This window comes from Diabrotica undecimpunctata, chromosome 10 (assembly GCF_040954645.1).
Source record: "Diabrotica undecimpunctata isolate CICGRU chromosome 10, icDiaUnde3, whole genome shotgun sequence".
NCBI classification, from domain to species: domain Eukaryota; kingdom Metazoa; phylum Arthropoda; class Insecta; order Coleoptera; family Chrysomelidae; genus Diabrotica; species Diabrotica undecimpunctata.
In genome coordinates this window covers 2,931,756-2,952,026 of record NC_092812.1, presented here as the reverse complement: position 1 = coordinate 2,952,026, position 20,271 = coordinate 2,931,756, and the positions used below count along the sequence as shown (strand labels likewise).

The window sequence follows — 20,271 nt, the reverse complement described above, 5'->3', positions numbered from 1 at the left end:
TGTGGATCTGAATTGAAACGGGGTTCCGTCGCTAATTCCAAAGTTGCCAAACGATTGAACAATATTGTTTTAAAATATCGATTTTTATTTTATAAATTTAAATATGTAACGAAACGGAACATATAAATAAAATTTATTTCATTACAATTGTGTGCTTAATTTTTACTATTGAAAAGATCAGGTTTTTTGTATTTTTATGACGGTAATAATCTCTGCATGGGAGAATACAGGTTTTGTATGACCATAATTACTACTTGAGAACAAGAATTGGCTACACTGTTCGACAACTTCTGGTCAAGTCTACTATAGAGAAGCACAAATAAATATACTACTTTGAAACGCAAATTGCAATCGAGAAAACAGGCAGTTTTCGAGGGCCGCTGTGTACATTTAAATTTGAGGATATTCCGCGTTTAAACTATGATATCACTCTTCTAAATTGAGGGTTTCTACTTTATGTTTTGTATTGTCTAGCATAAATACCCTTGTGTATAAAAGTTTACTTTTTGGAAGAGTTTGTAGAGGAAACAATCTGTTAACCTATTTATCAAGCGGTTCTCAAAAACGTTTTCTACCTTTCCTTCTACTACCAATAGTTCCATAGTTCCCGTTATTATGGTTAAAGTAATTCAGGTATTCTCAGTTTACTTTTTTTATTAGCCTGTCGTTTATATGAAGCTGTTCCAGAAATCACAGGTTGGTCCTGCCAGACCGGCCACGGCATTTTTATATACATAATGATAAATACTTTGTCTATGTCAATATTATTTCTTTGTATCCTTTTAGAATGTTTCCATTGCCTTCTTCAATTTTACTTGTGTTTCGGTAATTTCTTCTCGGGTGCTGTATTAAATTAAATTATTTTCGATTTGCTTCGTAAATTGGGGTTAAAAAATAATATTGTTTTTGGTAAAATTATTCAAAGAAAAGCAGTAGAAATTGCAACTGAACTAAGCATTGATATGAAAGCTTCTAGTTCTTCTAGGCTTGAGAAATTTTGAAAGCAACAAAATAGTTGCTTCAAATTTATATATGACGAAACAGCTGGGGAAAATTACTTAGTGGTTTCTGATTGAAAGGAAAAACTGCTTAAATTATGAAGCGATACTCAACGCTAGATATTTTAACGCAGATGAGTCGGGACTATTTTTATTTCGACGAAAGCATTATCTAACATAACTTATACCTTAAGAGAAGAAATGATCACTGCAAGTTATCCTTCCAAAAATGGACTCACAATAATTCTGTTTTGCACCAACACTATAAAAATAAAAAACAAAGAAAAGACACCGGTAATCAAAAAAGAAAATCTTTTCTTCAAGTATAAAAACTAATTCATTATTTAAATTTAGATTCTGTATTATCTTTATTTTGCGATATCAAATTTATTAAATTAATATATTTTCTAAATTTAAATTAACTTTATTCTATTTTTTGCGATTAGACTTTTTTATTTTGGATAATTATTACATTATTAGAAAAGATAATGCTGATTATCACAGTCAACAACCGAAATCCGTATCTATCTGTTACAATTTATTATTAAAAATCTATCTATCCGTATAATCTGTTACTATTATTTTATTTATTTATTAAAACCGTATCTATTACAGAATTCCGTACATACATAATAGGTTGTCATGCTTTTTAGTTGTCAAACTATGAAACTAATGACGTTTATTAAAATAAATGCAAATAATAATTCACATTGTAAAAGATTGAAATATAGTACTTCGTGTGGTAGAATGAATGCAAATAATTCAAATTGTAAGAGATCAATTATTATAGTACTGATCAATTATACCATGCGGTCCATATGTATGGAATAAATTTATTTTTAGCGTTATTATGTACTATGTGAAAAAAACCTGAAACAGGTCGATTTTTATTCTTAAATTGACAATTTACAGTATGGAAATATTATCCCCCTCCAGCAACCCCTTTGAATTATAATCACCCCCTCGAAAATTTTAAATAACAACGGGGGTCGTGTGACACCTTGTTAAAAAGGGATTTTAGTTCTCTGTTCAGCAATATAAAGTTTTTTGAGTTTGTGCAATCATAACTGAGAAAATTTATTTTTACAATTAAATTAAATGTTCAACTTGACTACCATTAATCACTTCTTGACAATAACCTAGGCGATTTTGTAATTCTCGTACATTTTGTATGACCTCGAAGGTGATTTTGTTAATTTATTCCGTTATCCTGACTTTTAAATCAGCAATATTGCCTGGTCTACTAAAATTGACTTTAGAAATGATCAGATATTTTCTTATCTGTACTGCTAAACATTAGGGAAAACACTTTGAAGATATTAAAATATTAGTCAAAAAGCCAAATAAACAATTGATATGAATCTAGTACGCTGCTGTCATTTAGGTATTTAAAGTTACTAAAAGACATCAGTATAATATTGGTGCGCGTATTGAATTTAATTATGGCTCATTTGTCCGAGACTCAATGAATATTTTAATTATGATTGGTTGTGTTAATTAAACCAGAACTCAAAAGGAGGTTTGTAAAATGTTTAATAATAAATACCCTGGTCAATAAGTTTCGCAGTCTACAGTTAGCAAAATTGAATAGAAGTTTCGTTATACTGGACATGTAAAGAATATTGAAAAACCAGGTAGAAATGTTAAATTAATTGATTAAACAAATTTAGATATACTTCTAAAGATTGAGGAAAATCCACATAAGACAACTCGAGAACTTGCCGCCATCAATGATGTAAGTAAATCATCTATTTTAAGAGTTTTACATAAAGAAAAATACCACCCTTACAAAGTTCAGTTAGATCGGGAGTTAAGTGAAGATGATCCTGATATAAGGCAAGAATTCTGTGAAATGATGATGGACAGAATGAACGCAGATTAGCAGTTCATAAACAAAATAGTTTTTTCTGATGAAGCGACGTTTCATTTAAACGGAACGGTTAACAAACAGAACTGTAGATATTGTAGCAGATAAAATCCTTATTGAGTGTGTGAGACTCACGAAATATCCTAAAAAAGTGAACGTTTGGCTGGTATCATTAACAATAAAATTATTGGTCCTTATTTTTTTGAGGGCTTAGTTGATAGTGAGGTTTATCAAGATTTTTTTATTCTTTTTAGTGCCTACTCTATGAAGATTTTTTCCTGATGTTAATCATTTTGCACATATAGTTAGAAATTATTTAAATAACGTTTTTCCCAGTAGGTGGATTGGACGACGTGAAACGATCGAATAGCCGACTAGATCCCGCGATTTAACTCCTCTTGATTACTTCTTATGAGGTTATTTAAAATCTAAAGTATAATTTAATAGACCAAAAAGTATTGCTGATTGATATGATACTAGATCCCGCGATTTAACTCCTCTTGATTACTTCTTATGAGGTTATTTAAAATCTAAAGTATAATTTAATAGACCAAAAAGTATTGCTGATTTAAAAGTTATGATAACAAAATAAATTAACAAAATCATTCCCGAGGTCGAACAAAATGTTGTACCAGAATTCCAAAATCGCCTTGGTTATTGTCAAGAAGGGAATGGTGGTCAGATACATTCTAAATATTTTATGTGACATTATTATTATCAGTCAACCTAAAGTTTTGTAATAGAGACATTATACAAATTTTATATCTTAAAAATTAATTTTCTCAGTTATGATTGTACCAAACTTAAAAAACTTTATATTGCTGAGCAGAGGACTAAAATCCATTTCTAACAAGGTGCCATACGACACCCTTTGATATTTCAAATTTTCGAGGGGGTGCTTATAATTCAAAGGGGGTGCTGGAAGGGTATAATATTTTTATGCTATAAATTGTCAATTTAAGAATAAAAATCAATCTGTTTCAGGTTTTTTTACAAAGTACATAATAACGCTAAAAATGAATTTATTGCATACATATGGAACGCATGGTATAATATATTAAATAATAATTCATCTATAGTGAATATGAATTCAATGAATCCAATAATAGCGTAGTTCTTTCAGGTGAAGATATAGATATGTTTATTATAAAGTACAGATATGATTCCAATATGAGATTAGAGAAATGAATTCAAAATTATATTATAACTTCATTTGTATACATGTTTTGAAATGTTTATTTCTAATATCAACCTTTTAGAATATTATTAACAGAATTATTTTACAGCATTAGATTTTCTTGTACAATTGCTTAATTTTCTTTTTTTTTTTTAGATATTGAAGAAGAAAATGATTATTCTGGATTGGTTGAAGCGTTGGTAGGAATGAAAACGCAGGTAGAAATGAAAATACGAACGAACTTAAAACATTTTTTGCAATAACATTGCATATGAGAACATGGAAAACCAATAGAATCCAGTACTACTGGAATACTGATCCTCTTTTTCAATTGAAATGTTTCCATAACAATATGAACCGAGATCGTTACTTACTTATTTTGAGATGTCTACATTCTGCCAGATATCCAGAAGAGGGTATAATATCAGATAAACTCTATAAAATTAAACCACTTTTAAATTATTTCAATAATATAATGGCTGAAATATATCAACCAGGAAAAAATCTATCCCTTGATGGAAGTATGGTATTGTGGCGTGGTAGATTTGGAATATATATGAAAAGCAAACGTCACTAATACGGACTTAAATTATTATGTGTGTTGGCAGAACTCAACGGCTTAGCGCTTTGTGTGAAATTAAGTATATGCAGGACGTTATGGCTCTGCATGTGGAAAGGGCCACTCTGAAAAAGTAGTTTTAGAACTAATGCGAGATAAACTTAACGTTGGGCATTCTCTTTTTATAGATAATTTTTATGGTAGTGTTGATTTAGCAAAAACGCTTTTACAAAACAATACCTTCTGCACAGAAACTTTAATTTCCAAGAGAAAAAGTAACCGTAAAAAAGGTTTAGGAGCTTGTAACGAGTCCGTCACTTCAATAATTCTTTATTCACTTTAAATAAAAATTTTAAATCCATATCCTCTTAATAATTTCCTTAATTCTTAAATTTTAAGTTGGTATTCAACAGCGACACCAAGCGTCTATATTTGCAATCATAGTTTAGCTAACTCAAAACAAGTGCTGATTGCTCACTTCTGCTTCAACGTTCGGTAGAGACACTTGGGTTTAGAGGTAGGGGCCAGAGAAGGCATAAAAGGTTTTTATTTAGAATATTAAAGTTTTTTTTAAGAAGAAGTTGCAGGAAGTTTTGGTTTGGTTTTTTTGTGTCCTGTTGGTTTATATCCACTCTGAGCCGGTAAGTTTATCTAATTATCAATAAAATAAAAATATAAAAACCATCAGCCATTTTTGAAATCCTACAGTATCCTCATTTTTCATTTGATTCGATATATTTATCTTAAATGCTTCCCATCATTTCATTAAGAAAATTCAACATGTAAATCGAAGGTGTTATTGATATAAAATCATATGTATTTTAATTTTACTTCCCGGCCTTAAAAAAAGATAATTATCTATCTTTAAAACAATTTATTATGTACTAAGAGTATCGATAAAAATATTCTGTCGTATACCGTTCATTATATTATAAAATATATTATTATCCATATCATGCTTTTCGTTAAAATTGTCGATATAATTAATCCACTTTACTTAAAATACTGTCAAACCATACGAAGGTCACATCATTTACAAAACCATTAAGTTTTTGCTTCCACACTTCATAAGTAAACTTTATAAAACCTTTCAAGGTTCATAAACCTTGTGTTTTTTCCCTACTCTGTATCAAGAGTAAGAAAGAACTCTAAAACAAATGTTTTTTTAGCCTACATCTGGGAGTCAAGCAGAAGTCGAGGGAAGAATTTTTGATTTTGTTTTTTTTTGGATGTTTTCAAGAAGAATTTTTAAGTTAATACCTGGTCGGAACTACACCTGGTTCCAGAGTTGATTTTTTTTGCGTGGCTGTTCCCCAGAGGTCCAGATCTGGCCTTGTTATTCCCGGACAATTTGAGAAAGCAGCGAGAAGTATCTTCCTCCTTCAGAATATAAAATCTCGTAAACCTGTATTAAGTTTATTTATTAGTTTTAATCTTTTCTATATTTTTTTTTAACTTTAAATCATACTTTTTTAAAATAATAATAAAAAACCATCATTTTTTTTTCTAAAATAATATTTAATCACATTTAAGGACTAAGTAGGTTGAGGTTTTAAATCCTCCCGTTTAACTCATTTGCACGATTTCTTGTGTACACATTTAATCTGAGAGTTATTTTTTGATATTTTATTATTATTATATATTTAAACCTTTGGACATCTTTCCCTTCAGGATAGTGTGCTTATTACTTGTTAAGACATTTAATTGAAAGCCGAAATACAGAATTACATCTCTAGTAGGCAAGTAAATTACCTTTTTAGGTATAGTCATTAAATTTGTTCCTATATTTTATTATTTGTAAATTCAGTTTATCAAGGATCAGTTGTGTGTAACCAGGCTATTTTTCTTTGTATATAAGTAACTAGATTAACTGTACATAATTGGTGGTGGGTAGCTATAAAAAAATTATATTGTATATATTTGGATAGGGAAAAAAATTTGTGGTGAAAACTAAATTTTTTAATGAATACCTGTTTCCCGTTTATTGTAGCAAACAGCTTTACAAGATACCTTGGAAGGTATATGTTAATACTTTCCTGGGGCCCAATCATATCTTAGAGCAACTTCCATAATTTACCACTTTCATTTACGTTATTTTTTTTTTTTAAGTATCCTGTCATTCTTATTTGCACTTTACGGTCTCGATAGGGCATGCAAATTGGCCGAATCCTCTTTTGAGTGTCAAGTAGTCACTCTCCGGCACATTCTGCTAGCCAGCTTTAATTTATTTGTTTTTGTTACATCATTCCTCATTTGTTTTTCTTACAAGCTAAACTAGCACATGGACAGACAGTAGGGCAATACAAAGATGGCATTTTGGTAGGAAAGTGGAGAAATAAAAGAGAAGTTATGTACATATCCACGGAATTTAAAAATGATCTTATCGAAACTGAAAACAAAAGAAACCAAATAAAAATAAAACCCCTACGTATCCATGTATAACGATTTTATGAGTGGTTTTGATCGCAAAGATTAAATACTCGCATACTAACCATGTGAGCGAAAGACGCTCAGATGGTATAAAAAAAATAGGTATTCACATATTTCAAGATTTGTTAATAAATTCCTATTATTTATACAAAAGTTATACTCCATACACTGGTATAAAAATGAATTTATATGAATATCGTTTAGAAATTATCAGACATCTTTTAAAAAATTCTGAAATAGTATTGGTTACTCCAGCATACAAACAACAACAAACAACAGACAAGCACAACATTTCACAAATTTTAATTGTTGATAGTAAAGGTCGGATAAAAAAAAAGATGTAAGATATGTTCAAAGCAGCAGATTTGCAGCTTCTGTCCTGAAAAACCTGGCCTTTGTGTTGGAAATTGTTTTGTACAGTTTCATAATGATAATATTTTGTAATTATTGATATTATTATTGTAAAATGTTTTCTATTAAAATTTCCAGTAAATTATTCTTTTGACAATAATGACGCACATGTGAGTTTCTTAACATATGGATGAAACATTAATGATCTATTGCTGACGACGCCTATGAGCGTCACGTGTTAAAAAAGACAAAATTTAGCAAAAAACTTGTAGATGTATTCTGCCAACAAGAAACCAATCACAGTTATAACGATTTACAAAAAAATACTCTCAGCACCTATCAATAGCATATCGTTAGGCTTTAAGCATGCGACGTGTTAATCCACAATGTATATTTCGACTTTTGGGTGGTAAGTAACCTTGGTGCTTTTTTTTGATTATCTCGGAAACCGCTCACTAGCTAAATTTGTGATTATGCATTGACTTAATAATTCAGAAATTTTATCAATAAATGATAAAATTGTATATTTTAGTACAATCAAACTAACTAACTTACCTTTAAATGGTGGCAGCCAATCGTTAGGGTCGGTATATGGTTTATAATCGTAGTACAAGTTCCAAAATGACAGTTCAGTTTCTTCTAAGTAGCTCTGAATATCGAAAATCCTTTTTATTTCTGGAATTTCCTAAAAATATTCTTTACAATTAAAAGAAGAACAATTCTAATATTAAGTTGCTTTTATATTAATTTATAAACTTCAAATTATTTATATATAGTGGCTCAGTCAACTTAAAGATGACATTCTAGGCATAACTTTTCTTTTTATGAAAGGGTTAGTAGGTACTTCAACAAATTTAAATTTCCAAATACTTAATTGCCAATTATAAATATCAAACCCATTGTATATAAAAAAATTGGTTTCTATACAGGGTGGTCCTTAAGTAATTGTACAAACAGAAACCGTAGATTCTGCACTTTAAAATATTACGATTTAAGCCAACTTGCTTTAATAAAATGTTGATATTAAGAAAGATACAGGGTGTTAAAGTAGAAATTTAAAATTTTATTTTTCGCTATACCTTTTACGTTTGTAAATATTTTCAGACAAAAGTTTACAATTGGATGCTTTTGAGTAGGATAAATTATAATTTTATACATACTTTAATGTATTTGATAGAGGGCGCCACATTTATGTCACATTTGTGGCATAAATTTGCGCTTAACTTTTTTGCTCTTTAAGTTAGCTCTATATGTTTTAAAAAATATTAAAGATTCATTATTTTTACAAAGAAAAGGTATTCTTGTTAGTAACCTGAAAATTCAACCGTTTTCGAGATAATCGCATTTTATAAGTCAGCTGCATAATAATATTTGTACGGTAAAACACTGAATATATGTAGATACGCACAATTGATAGTTTATTCTTATTAAAACAACTCGAAAGATGATAATGTTACATCACAAAATGCTGTGTTATGGCTGCTAAATGTCTTATTGGAGAAAATATTCTTCATCTTCTTCTTTAGGTGCCGTGTCCATATTCAGACGTTGGCCGTCATTATGTTAACAATTTCCCTTTTCTATCGCTTCTTAAGTTTCTATACCTAGCGTTGTATTACTTTTTTATGCAAGATAGTATACTTCCACATTCTAGAGATAAGGCAGTGAAAAAAAAAATTAAATACAACTTTTCTGAACGTTGAATTGGTCGTGGTGGTTATATTACTTGGCAATGTGGTGAGATATTGATATAATTATTTAATTCATAAAAAATCCCAAAAGAATACTTATTATTCATTACACAGTAAACACACAAACAATTTAGTTTAGCATAATATTAGTTCGTTAGTAAATCACAATAGTCCATTTGTTCAAGATGTAATTATAGTTAAAAAAAAGAGGTTAAATCTTTGTAAATGGGTATATTTAAAAAACCCTTAAAAGGGCAACATCAAAAACATGAACGTTTTTGGAACAACAGTTCCATCATCAGGTTAAAAATACAGGTTAACATGCCTGAGCCATCAAAATATTAGGGTAAAAACCCTTTAAAATATATAAAGTTACCAAAGATTGTACATAATGTTATTATTATTATTTGATGTTTAATATTTTAATTAAATTTTACTTCAGGTAACATACACCCATGCTTTAAGTGAGTTCCAGCGTCCGGAGAGTAAACCTCTTCAAACGGACTTCAGCTGGTAACTCTGCGACAAATAAAATGTAGTTCCACAATATACCATAAGATTTGGATACGTAGCCAAAAGAATATATTCATTCATTATACATTATAGCCACCACGTAGCCCAGAATTTAATCCGCTTGATTTTTGTGTATGGGACGCATTAAATCAACGTGTTTTTAAGAATCCCATAAACATTCGCAACCATCTATGGGACGAAATAATTACTGCAGCAGTTTTTTAGAACCTATTTAATATAGGCTATAATAATAGCTATTTAATATGAGACGATCTTTTATGGAATATATTGACAAATGAATTAAAGAAACTGGTGGACATATCGAACACTTACTTTGACAAAAAGTTATGTTATTTAGTTTGACCATTTCTTAATTTGGTTTTTAAACAAAATGTTTTGATTATGAGTTTAATTTAACATAAAACGTAAAATGATTGGTGTAAAATCTTTTTATTCTGTTATTTTTTCAAATCCTATTATTAATTATCCTGCTGATATATTTATTTTATTTAATAGTTCGTTAACTATTAACTTAAGTTAAAGGTATTTTATACCAAAATTCAGAAATATTAATGTTTTTGTCTATTTTTCCTTCGTTGCCTGGAGTAATTGCGTTAAATCAGAATTATGCAGCTGATTTGTAAAATGAGATTATCTCGAAAACTGTTGAGTTTTGAAGTTATTAACAATTATACCTTTTTTTTTTGTTAAAATAATGTATCTTTAATATTTTTTGTCACAAATACAGGTAACTTAAAGAGCAAAAAGGTTAAGTGTAAATTTATACCATATATGTGGCATATGTGGCGCCCTCTATTAGCTGCATCAAAGAGTGCATCAAATTATAATTTTGCATATTTAAAAGTACCTAGTTGTAAATTTTTGTACATAAATGTTTACACACATAAAAGTTATAGCGAAAAATACAATTTTAAATTTGCACTTTAACACACTGTATCTTTCTTAATATCAACATTTTATTAAAGCAGTTTGGCTTAAATAGTAATATTTTAAAGTATAAAATCTACTGTTTCTTTTTGTACAATTATTTAAGGACCACCCAGTATAATGTTCTCCAAAAACTCCAGTTCTTAATTAACCACAATTCTGTATATATCATTGCTTAAAAGCTATAAAGCAAGTGTAAGCAAGTTTTATTTTAAAAGAAACAAAGATATTAATTAAACTCCCCAAATTTGCATACATTTACACAGGCAAATTAACTGTTATTCTCAACACATAAATATTGTGGTAGAAAATAATATCAAATACGTTTCAATATTACGGATTACCCTAAATTAAGTGAGTACCGTAATTAACAGCATTATTATCATCATTCTCTTTATTTTTGTCCCTAAACGGGGTCGGCTTCCCTTATTAGATTTCTCCAGAAATTTCTATTTTGGGTTACACCAATATTAATTTCTTTTACTGACATATTTTGCCTAAGCGTATCCATCAACTCTTCTTTAGTCGTCCTCTGTAACTCCTCCCAGGAACTTGCTAATCAGCCATTCTACATATAAGGTGATTAATAGCTTGACACTGAACTCGCCCAAACTACTTTGAGCTATGCTCTCTTATTTTGGCACCAATTGTTGCTATACCTATACTTCCCTTAATATACTCATGCTTAATCTTATTCTTGTTTAGAGAAGCAATTTAAAAACTAAAAATTCATTACGATTTTCAACCTCTGACGGGAGACGGAAGAAGAAAAATATTATCCTGTTCACGGCGCTGCAGTTTGTGCATTGCTCTCCATTCGTCTGGAATTTATCCCTCTTAGATAATTCTATTAATTAGTGCCTTAATTACTACATATCCTGCTAATCCAAGTGTACTACTTTTAAATCAGCATTACATCAACTTAGAATTAGCATGAAAATATTAACTTTGTATGGATAGAATGGACAAAACTAGCAGCCTGTGCCTAACGATATCCAGAGATATAAATCATTAGAGATCATCTTATTTAGTGTTGTAAGAGTCTATGCGAGAGAAAAACTTATTGATGAAATTTAAATTAGTTAAAGAACTTATAGAGGAGTTAAAAGACAAAAACAATACCTTAAAAAAGAAAATAATCTTATGACTGAAATATGTAAAAAAAACAATGGCAACAAGTCCAACAAAAACGTCCAAAATGAACTAAATATAAACAAAACACATCTAAAATATTCTCTTTCTAAAAAAGTTACGGGCGAATCAACAGAATAAAGAAATTTTAGCAAATGTTCATAAAGCATACAGAAAGTAACAGGAAGACACTATGACTGGCAAATATGTCAGCAGTGTATCAATCAAGCCTGTGTCATCAGAAAATGGTGAAGCAAACAATGATGAAAATGCCTAAAGCTTACAAAAGTATGACAAAAATTTTGAAAGTTCCTATGGTAAAGGGCACAGACAATTAATTTATTGTAGTTAAAACCAAAAAAAAAACGCAGATACTGCCAAAATAAGGAAAATGGAAAAGATAATAGGTTGTAGGTCTTGAAAAAGATTCTGGTTATAGATTAATGAGTAAAACAAACAGCTGACAAAGATAAAGTGAAAAGTTTTTAGTGTAAACTTCTATAGCTAAGAAAGAAGATATTTACAGTCATGAACTTGGCGAGCTAAAGGAAAATGATGATGTCACACACGTGCAAAGGTAATTTTTAATATAACGGTTCCAACCCCCCAGTTGCGGTGGATTCCACCTCCATGGTAAAAGCACACTCCGGCATATGATAGATTTTAAAAGTGAGTAGAGTAGAAAGGCAGTATAGAGAATAATTCCAAAATTTCAACAAAATCGATGCGTATTGATGAATATTGGAGATTATATAATATTTTTGCCGTAGTATATTGTAGTTAATTATCGGAGAACATTTTAATATTCACATATGTGTAAAGTTTAAGGACCATTTTTATTTGTATTAATTATTTCTTATAACTAATTATACAAAATAACAGAATATTCCAGAATTACAGCAAAGAGTTAATGTGAAATTGATAATATTGTAACAATTTTTTTTTATTTTATTGATAACAGCATCAACCACTTTGGGTTATATCTTTCAGATAGTTAAACATATTTGTTAATTTACAATGTGCTTCTAAGACTGCTTTTTATATTGTTAGATAGTGAGTGTTTTTGTCTTTTACTGATAAATTTAAGACACTGTTAAAATATGTTCTACGTTATTGTCGCAGTTACATAAGCCACAAATAGGGCAATTTGATTTGAAGATTAGGTAACTGTGAGATAGTCTGCTATTACCTATACGTAAACGGGTTAGCTTAACAAACAGCTGGCGATTTAAATTTATCTCGCACCAAGATTCGGTTGAGGGCTTTACGATGTGTAGAGTCGATTGTGAAAGATTCCATTCGTTTTTTCATTCATTTGGTACTTTTTCTTTAAGGAACGATTTGTAATCGGAAACAGACACTAAGTTCACTGAAGAGGCACTGTGTATTGCTTCCCTGGCATGAAAATCTGTTTGTTCGTTTCCTTGTAGACCAATATGTGATGGAACCCATATAAACCGTACTTGATGCCTTGCGTTGTTTAGCCAATGTAATTGTTCTTTTATTAAAATACCTATGGGATTACTTGTATATAACTATTCTATCGTATGTAATGCACTGAGAGAGTCGGTAATTATGACAGAATTTGAAATTTTTTGGGTATATATATAAATGAGGGCTTGCAGAATTGACTATAGTTCTCCAAAGTAAATACTGCAACAGGAAGATAATTTAAACTGTAATACAATTTTCGGAGTTATAACTGCTGATCCCACACCATCAATAGTTTTTGATGAATCTGTATTGATATGACAATGATCTGGGAAAGAAGCAAGTATGTTGTAAGATGATTAAATTGTTGCATGGGGGTCTCACTTTATTGAGATACCACAATTGATTCTTGCTATAGAGAAAACTGGAGAGTCTACAACAACATGTTTCACCGAGAGTTTAGCGTTACACTGCTCACATTTTGGTTCGGATTCTTTAGTAATTAAGAACTTCTGCGTGGCACTGGTATGACCTAATCTAAGACGAGTTATTGTCACTTAATCCCTTTTTTTAGTGGGGAAACATCTGCATGGTTTAATGTCCGGTTTAATATTCCGAAAATTGGACACTGAAAAATCCCACCGGTTTTGCCACCCAATTAGGATCCGCGATTTGATAACACTTGAAACATCACTAGCTATCACGTATTTCACAGTAATAAAGCCAGCTGAATTGATGGCTTCACGCGCACACTTATCTGCTTCTTCATTACCTCTTATACCATTATGTGATGGGATCCAAATAAAGATTACCTCCTTATTACAATTTTCTATCTCTATCAGATTTTGTTTTATTTTTTTCAAGAATATGATTGGGTATATTCTTCCTATAGATTGTAGTGAGTTTATGAATCAGTCAAAATTATATATTTCTGATTTGGTGAGGATATAATATATGTGAGTGCCTCGTATATAGCATATAATTCTGCATTAAGAGTACTATAGTGAATTGGCAACTTGACATATGCATATTTTTGACACATATTAGAGGATATAACTGATGCGTTAATATTCCACTGTATTAATTTATTGAACTCTATTTTATTAAATAAATTTATTTAATGATTGGTTTGTGAGCAGTCACTGTCTGTATCGGATACTATGTAGGTCGTGTGGGATTTGCATCTGTAAGTGTTTTAGAAGAATTTTTCTTAATTTGGTATTTCGTGTCTTTGTAGATCTGTCTTGAGTATAGGGATATATTTTGCTTAACATATCGATGAGAGCTGTAAAGTTTTTTGTTTAATTTTCAACGGTAGTAAGTGGATCGGGTGAATTCTTTATGTTGTCGAATAGGTCTTTTATCTGAACATAGTGTTGTGAATTTATTAAAAGGTTCAATATTTATAACACTTACGGATTTAATTTATTTCTTTATTTATTTTAACTTATCTTACAATAATTTATTATATCCGTACGTAACAAATTCGCGTGCGCGGGTCTTGAGAATTGACTGTCTCTCCATATAAAAATGTTGTATTTATATACGAAATCCTGATATACTAGAACAGCATCGAAAGATCGAGAAGCTTGGCCGGCTCATTCACCATAATTTTGGTTCTAGACTTCCACCGAAATTTCTACAATAAAACAGAATAATTAGTCATAAAAGTTAGGCCAGTATATTTATCGTAACATTGCCCCCCTCTTAAAAGATGGTTCCTCCTGGAACCTTGTCGGGACTGGAACCGGAACTGTATGCTGGTATCGGCAACTGGACCCTCTTTTACAACTTCCAGTTGTATAAAAATGACAAGGGACGGTTTTCTCTCCGCACCAGTAACTATGCGGATTGCAACAGACTAACACCTGGACTTCGGTGTCTTTAAAGATCTCCTCCACCATATTTCGGATAACCCTCCAATCTAATTGGCGGCACTCCAACTTTGGCATGGCTAACTTTTGCACGTCGGACTCTAGTACGTGCCCTCTCAATTGAAGTAAGGCTTCCCATACATCTCGGTAGGTAGGTTGGTCACGGGCAGTGTCTTTTGTTACCAGGTAGAAAAGGTAACGTGATGCATCTTGGAGTTTCAAGGTTTTACCGGACGCTGGCACTTGGCATTGAAGTTCTGCAATTCGACCAAACTTCCTTCGAAAGACGGATGCCAACCCTGGTGCGTCTTTGATACTGGCCGGGATGGTAAGGGCCAGCGAGTAGTCATCGGGGAGCGCGAGTAGATCTTGCTTTTCTTCAGTGGTAACACCATGTCTCGCTTTACCGGTACCTCCATAGGCACCCATGAATTCCTCAAACGTGAGGTCAGACACATCTTGGACTTGGTTTACTTCCACTTCTTCATCTACGTCGTGGTCACCTTCGAAAGATGCCAACCGGTTATGGTGTACTATCATCGGCTTTCCCCTCGGAATCTTGCTTATTCGGTAGATGACATCGTTGATCTTCTCCATGATGAGGTATGGACCTTCCCAAAACTGCTGCAATTTGGGAGAACAACCTTTTCGCTTCTTGGGATTATACAGCCATACTTTGTCGTTCTTCTTAAAGCAACCCTTTTCGGCTTGTGTATCGTACCGTTTCTTCATTCGGTCGCTAGCGATCTGAAGGTGGGAACGGACCAACTCATGTACATCGTCCATTCTTCTTCGTAATTCGATCACATAATCTTCACCTGCTACATCTTCTCCAGGTCGACACCCAAACTCTAGATCACAAGGTAGTCGCATTTCGCGTCCGAATAGGACTTTCGCTGGTGTCTGGCCTGTTGATTCGTTAACAGCAGATCTGTAGGCCATTGTGAAGAACGGAAGGTATTGGTCCCAGTCTCGCTGATGATCGGACACCATCTTTGTCAAATATTTGCCAACTGTCCTATTCATCCGTTCTACCATACCATCAGATTGCGGATGATATGCTGTAGTTCTTGTTTTCTTCATGCCTAGTCTATCACATATTCCTTGGAATAGATCGCTTTCGAAGTTCCTGCCTTGGTCACTATGGATCTCCAAAGGCACTCCAAATCGGCTGATATATTCTTGGATCAACTTATCTGCAACGGTGGCGGCCTTCTGGTCTGGAAGTGCATAAATCTCGACCCACTTAGTGAAGTAATCCATTACTACCAACATGTACTTGCCCCCATTTTCACTTTCTGGAAATGGCCCTGCAATGTCCAAAGCTATTCTTTCAAACGGGCTTCCAACATTATATTGTCTCATAGGAGCTCTCCTTTTCCGGTGAGGCCCGTTACTCGTAGCACAAATAGTACATTTCTTACACCAGTCTTTTACGTCGTCGGAACTGTTCATCCAATAAAACCGTTCCCGAATTCGCTGAAGGGTTTTCCTTACACCAAAATGCCCTCCCGATGGACTGTCGTGTAACTGACGAAGTACTTCGGCTATTCTGCTCTTTGGGATCACCAACTGTCTTCTTTTCTCTGCACCGTCATCATTTTCCAGGACTCGTTTGAGCAAGCCATCTTCGATGATAAATGAGTCCCACTGGGCCCAATACGTCTTAACTACTGAGCATAGGTTTGATATTTCCTGCCAAGGTGGTCGACGGTTTTCCTCTTTCCATTTTCGGATTTTCTGTATAACTGGATCTCTCTCTTGTTCTTCCCTTATCTTAGTAGGCGTCCAGTCGTCGTTGACAATCGTCGTTCTTAGCACCGCTGCTTCCTTGGATTCCGTTTTGTTGCAGTGGGGACACTCTGCTGGGCATGGCCTTCTGGAAAGAGAATCAGCGTTTCTGTGGCTAACTCCGGCTCGGTGCTCAATCTTAAAATCGTATTCTTGGAGTCGTTCGATCCACCTGGCTATCTGACCCTCTGGATTCTTAAACTGCATCAACCACTTAAGGGCGGCATGGTCGGTTCGGATTAGAAACTTTCTGCCATAGAGGTATTGATAGAAGTGCTCTACTGATTTAACTACTGCTAGAAGTTCTCTCCTCGTGACGCAATAATTCCGCTCAGGTTTTGAAAGAACTTTACTAAAATATCCGAGGACTCGTTCCTGTCCTCCTTGAATCTGAGACAGCACTCCTCCAATTCCCACATTACTTGCATCTGTATCTAAGATGAACTCTCCTTCTGGCAGTGGATACCCTAAAATTGGTGCTGTTATTAAATGCTTTTTCAAGGTCTCAAAGGCATTTTGGCAGTCTGTATCCCAGCGGTAATCTCTTGCTTCCTCCGTAAGTCGCGTTAATGGCTTAGCGATATCTGCAAACTTCTTAATAAACCTCCGGTAGTAAGTACATAGTCCAAGAAAACTTCTCACTTGATGTTTGTCAGTTGGTTTTGGCCATTCCTTAATGGAATCGATTTTTCCTTTATCCACGGCCACTCCTTCTTTACTGACTATATGACCCAGATAATTGACTTTACCTTGAAATAGCTGGCACTTCTTGGGGTTTAGCATCAATTGGGCAGCTTTAAGTCGATTAAAAACGTTTTCTAAATTCCTCAAATGATCTTCGAATGTCTCCCCCAAGACGATTATGTCATCTAAATAAACCAGGCATGTTTTCCAAGATAACCCTCTCAACACATTTTCCATAAGCCTCTCAAATGTCGCAGGAGCATTACAAAGTCCAAATGGCATAACGTTGAATTGCCACAATCCAGATCCTGTGGTGAAGGCTGTCTTTTCTTTATCGACTGGGTCCATTTCTACCTGCCAGTATCCAGACTTCAAATCTAAAGTAGAAAACAATTTACTTCCAGCCAATGTGTCCAATGTGTCATCGATCCGAGGCAGAGGATAACTATCTTTCTTGGTAACGTTGTTCAGCAAACGGTAATCCACACAGAACCTCGTCGTTCCGTCTTTCTTCTTAACCAGGACCACCGGAGAGACCCATGGACTCGTAGAAGGTTCTATCACCCCGTCTTTCTTCATTTCCTGAACAATCGTTTCAGCTTCCTCTCTCTTCGCCTGTGGTAATCGTCGAGCTGTTTGACGAATTGGCTTAGCATTACCAGTATCAATTTTATGCTTAACAACGGTAGTTCTTCCCGTCTTTCCTCCTTTCGGTACGAAAATATCACGATACTGCCGCAGAAATTCCCTTAATTTTCTTTTCTCCATCTGATTTAGAGACTGTCCTGCAACTGCAACCATTTGGTCGAATTTGTCGTTGGAATTATCAGATGTTGTCGCCTGACGGATTATGGATGTCACAGGTACACAAGTTCCTACTTTTGTCTCTTTCTTTATGGTCACTGGGTAGTCGTTGACATTGATAAGTCTCACAGGAATTTCTTTAGCCGAAGTCACCAATTCCTTTCCAATTATGATTCCACGACCAACCTCATCGTCGTGGTTCCAAGGCTCCATCATAACAGGTCTCCCTTCGTCTACAATTCCCTGTAGTCGCGCTACTATGATCGTTTCGCTTCTCGCAGGCACGACTGTATCTTCTGTAATGGCTGCTTGCACAGTGTTGTCATTATGTGGATGGAGAAATACTTCCTCGTTGCCAACTTTGATTACCTTATTCTTAAAATCCAATTGGAATCCATGCATATTCATTACGTCCATTCCTAATATAACATCCTCTTCGATGTCAGCAACTATAACAGTATGGACAAACTTTTCTGCTCCAATCCCCAATTGTACCTGGATTTCTCCATGAATGTTGGCATTTTCACCTGTAGCGGTCCGAAGTCGCAACCTCGTTGGTAACAGTTTCTTTCGGCTGTTTATAACTGTCGGGCGTATAATGGTTCTGGTCGCTCCGGTATCCACCAACAACGTATGCTTTTTACCATTTATGTCTCCATCTACATATACACTATCTTCACGACATTTCAAAGAAGCTATTAGTATAAGAGGGTCTTTGGAAGAGTTCCGGGTCGAAGCTGCCCCCCTAAGGTTGACTCGTTCTGGTTTTCCTGATGGTGAGTTTCTTGATTTTATGGTCTTCTTTTTCTTGCATGTCATGCTTTTCATCAAATTAAAGAGCTGGTCAAGTTTATCTTCATCCCCTTCCTCTTTTACAGTCCTAACTTTACTGTAACCGCCAGAGGCCTGCGTAGCTGACTCGTATTCGAGGGCGGCGGATAAAACATCAACCAGCGTCTTGTGACGAGCTAATCGTAGTGTTCTCTGCATTTCATGATCACGAAGACCATCAATAAACGTTTGAACGGCCAATTTTTCCATCATGTCTTCGGGAGCTGTTGGATAAGCATATCGTACTAATCTGGCAATATCTACCTCATATTCTTGAAGAGCCTCATCTTTCTTCTGTCTACGATTTTTAAGCTGCGACTGATATACATGTTCCAAATGTTCGTGGCCATATCGCATATTTAACCTCTTCTTCAGTTGTTCGAAATCATCGGTCTCCTCTACGGCTATGGTCTGAAGCACATCTAAGGCATCTCCTCGAAGAGCGATAGTCAGGTTTACAGCCTTTTCTTTTTCAGACCATCCATTTGCTCTTGCGGCTGATTCGAACTGTTTCATGTAGTTGTTCCATGATGATTTTCCGTCGAAAGTTGGGACTTTAACATGAATAGAACCTCCACTTCCTTCAAATTTCGGCCGTGTCTCCAACTTAAATTTCGTCTCGTCTTCTTTTATCTCCACTGTAATCGGATTGTTACCTCTCTCTGCTGTCCCTGTTTCTTCCATCTTCCTTTCCATCTCTTTAATCTTTTCTTCGAAGGCTAACATATCGGCAGCAACTTGGTTTTTTAACGAAGATATTCTATCGTCCAGGGCAGACATCTCAGAAGTGACTTTGCTTTCTAAAGAAGCGATGTCGCCGGAAACTTTCGAAATATCGCCAGAGACTTTGTTCTCTAATTTCGAAATCGACGAGATGACAGCATCATGTTTGTCTTCAAATATATAAGTCTCTGGATCTAGTCCTTCTTCTAGCAAAGCGTTCTTTAGTCGTTGGACTAACTCAGCCTTTTTTCCGGTAGAAGCTAATTCTCTGTCTTCTAGATGTCTTCTTAAAGTAGTCACTGTCAGCTCATAAATCGTCGTCATTTTCACAATTTATTTTATATTCACTTGTAATTTATTTTCGCAATTTATCTTAAGTATTCCACTGTTCTGACACCATTTGTTGTGAATTTATTAAAAGGTTCAATATTTATAACACTTACGGATTTAATTTATTTCTTTATTTAT

At 33.7% G+C, this 20,271-nt stretch overlaps 1 protein-coding gene across 2 annotated transcripts in view; it reads right to left on the bottom strand.

Moving 5' to 3' along the window:
- Apoltp (Apolipoprotein lipid transfer particle) overlaps positions 1–20,271 on the bottom strand; it is a 1,459,665-nt gene that overhangs the window by 270,896 nt on the left and 1,168,498 nt on the right. For both annotated transcript variants that reach the window (XM_072546518.1, XM_072546519.1), the window contains one exon: positions 7,938–8,067. In XM_072546518.1, the coding sequence (XP_072402619.1) occupies positions 7,938–8,067 (130 nt within the window). The remainder of the gene's footprint in view (positions 1–7,937; positions 8,068–20,271) is intronic.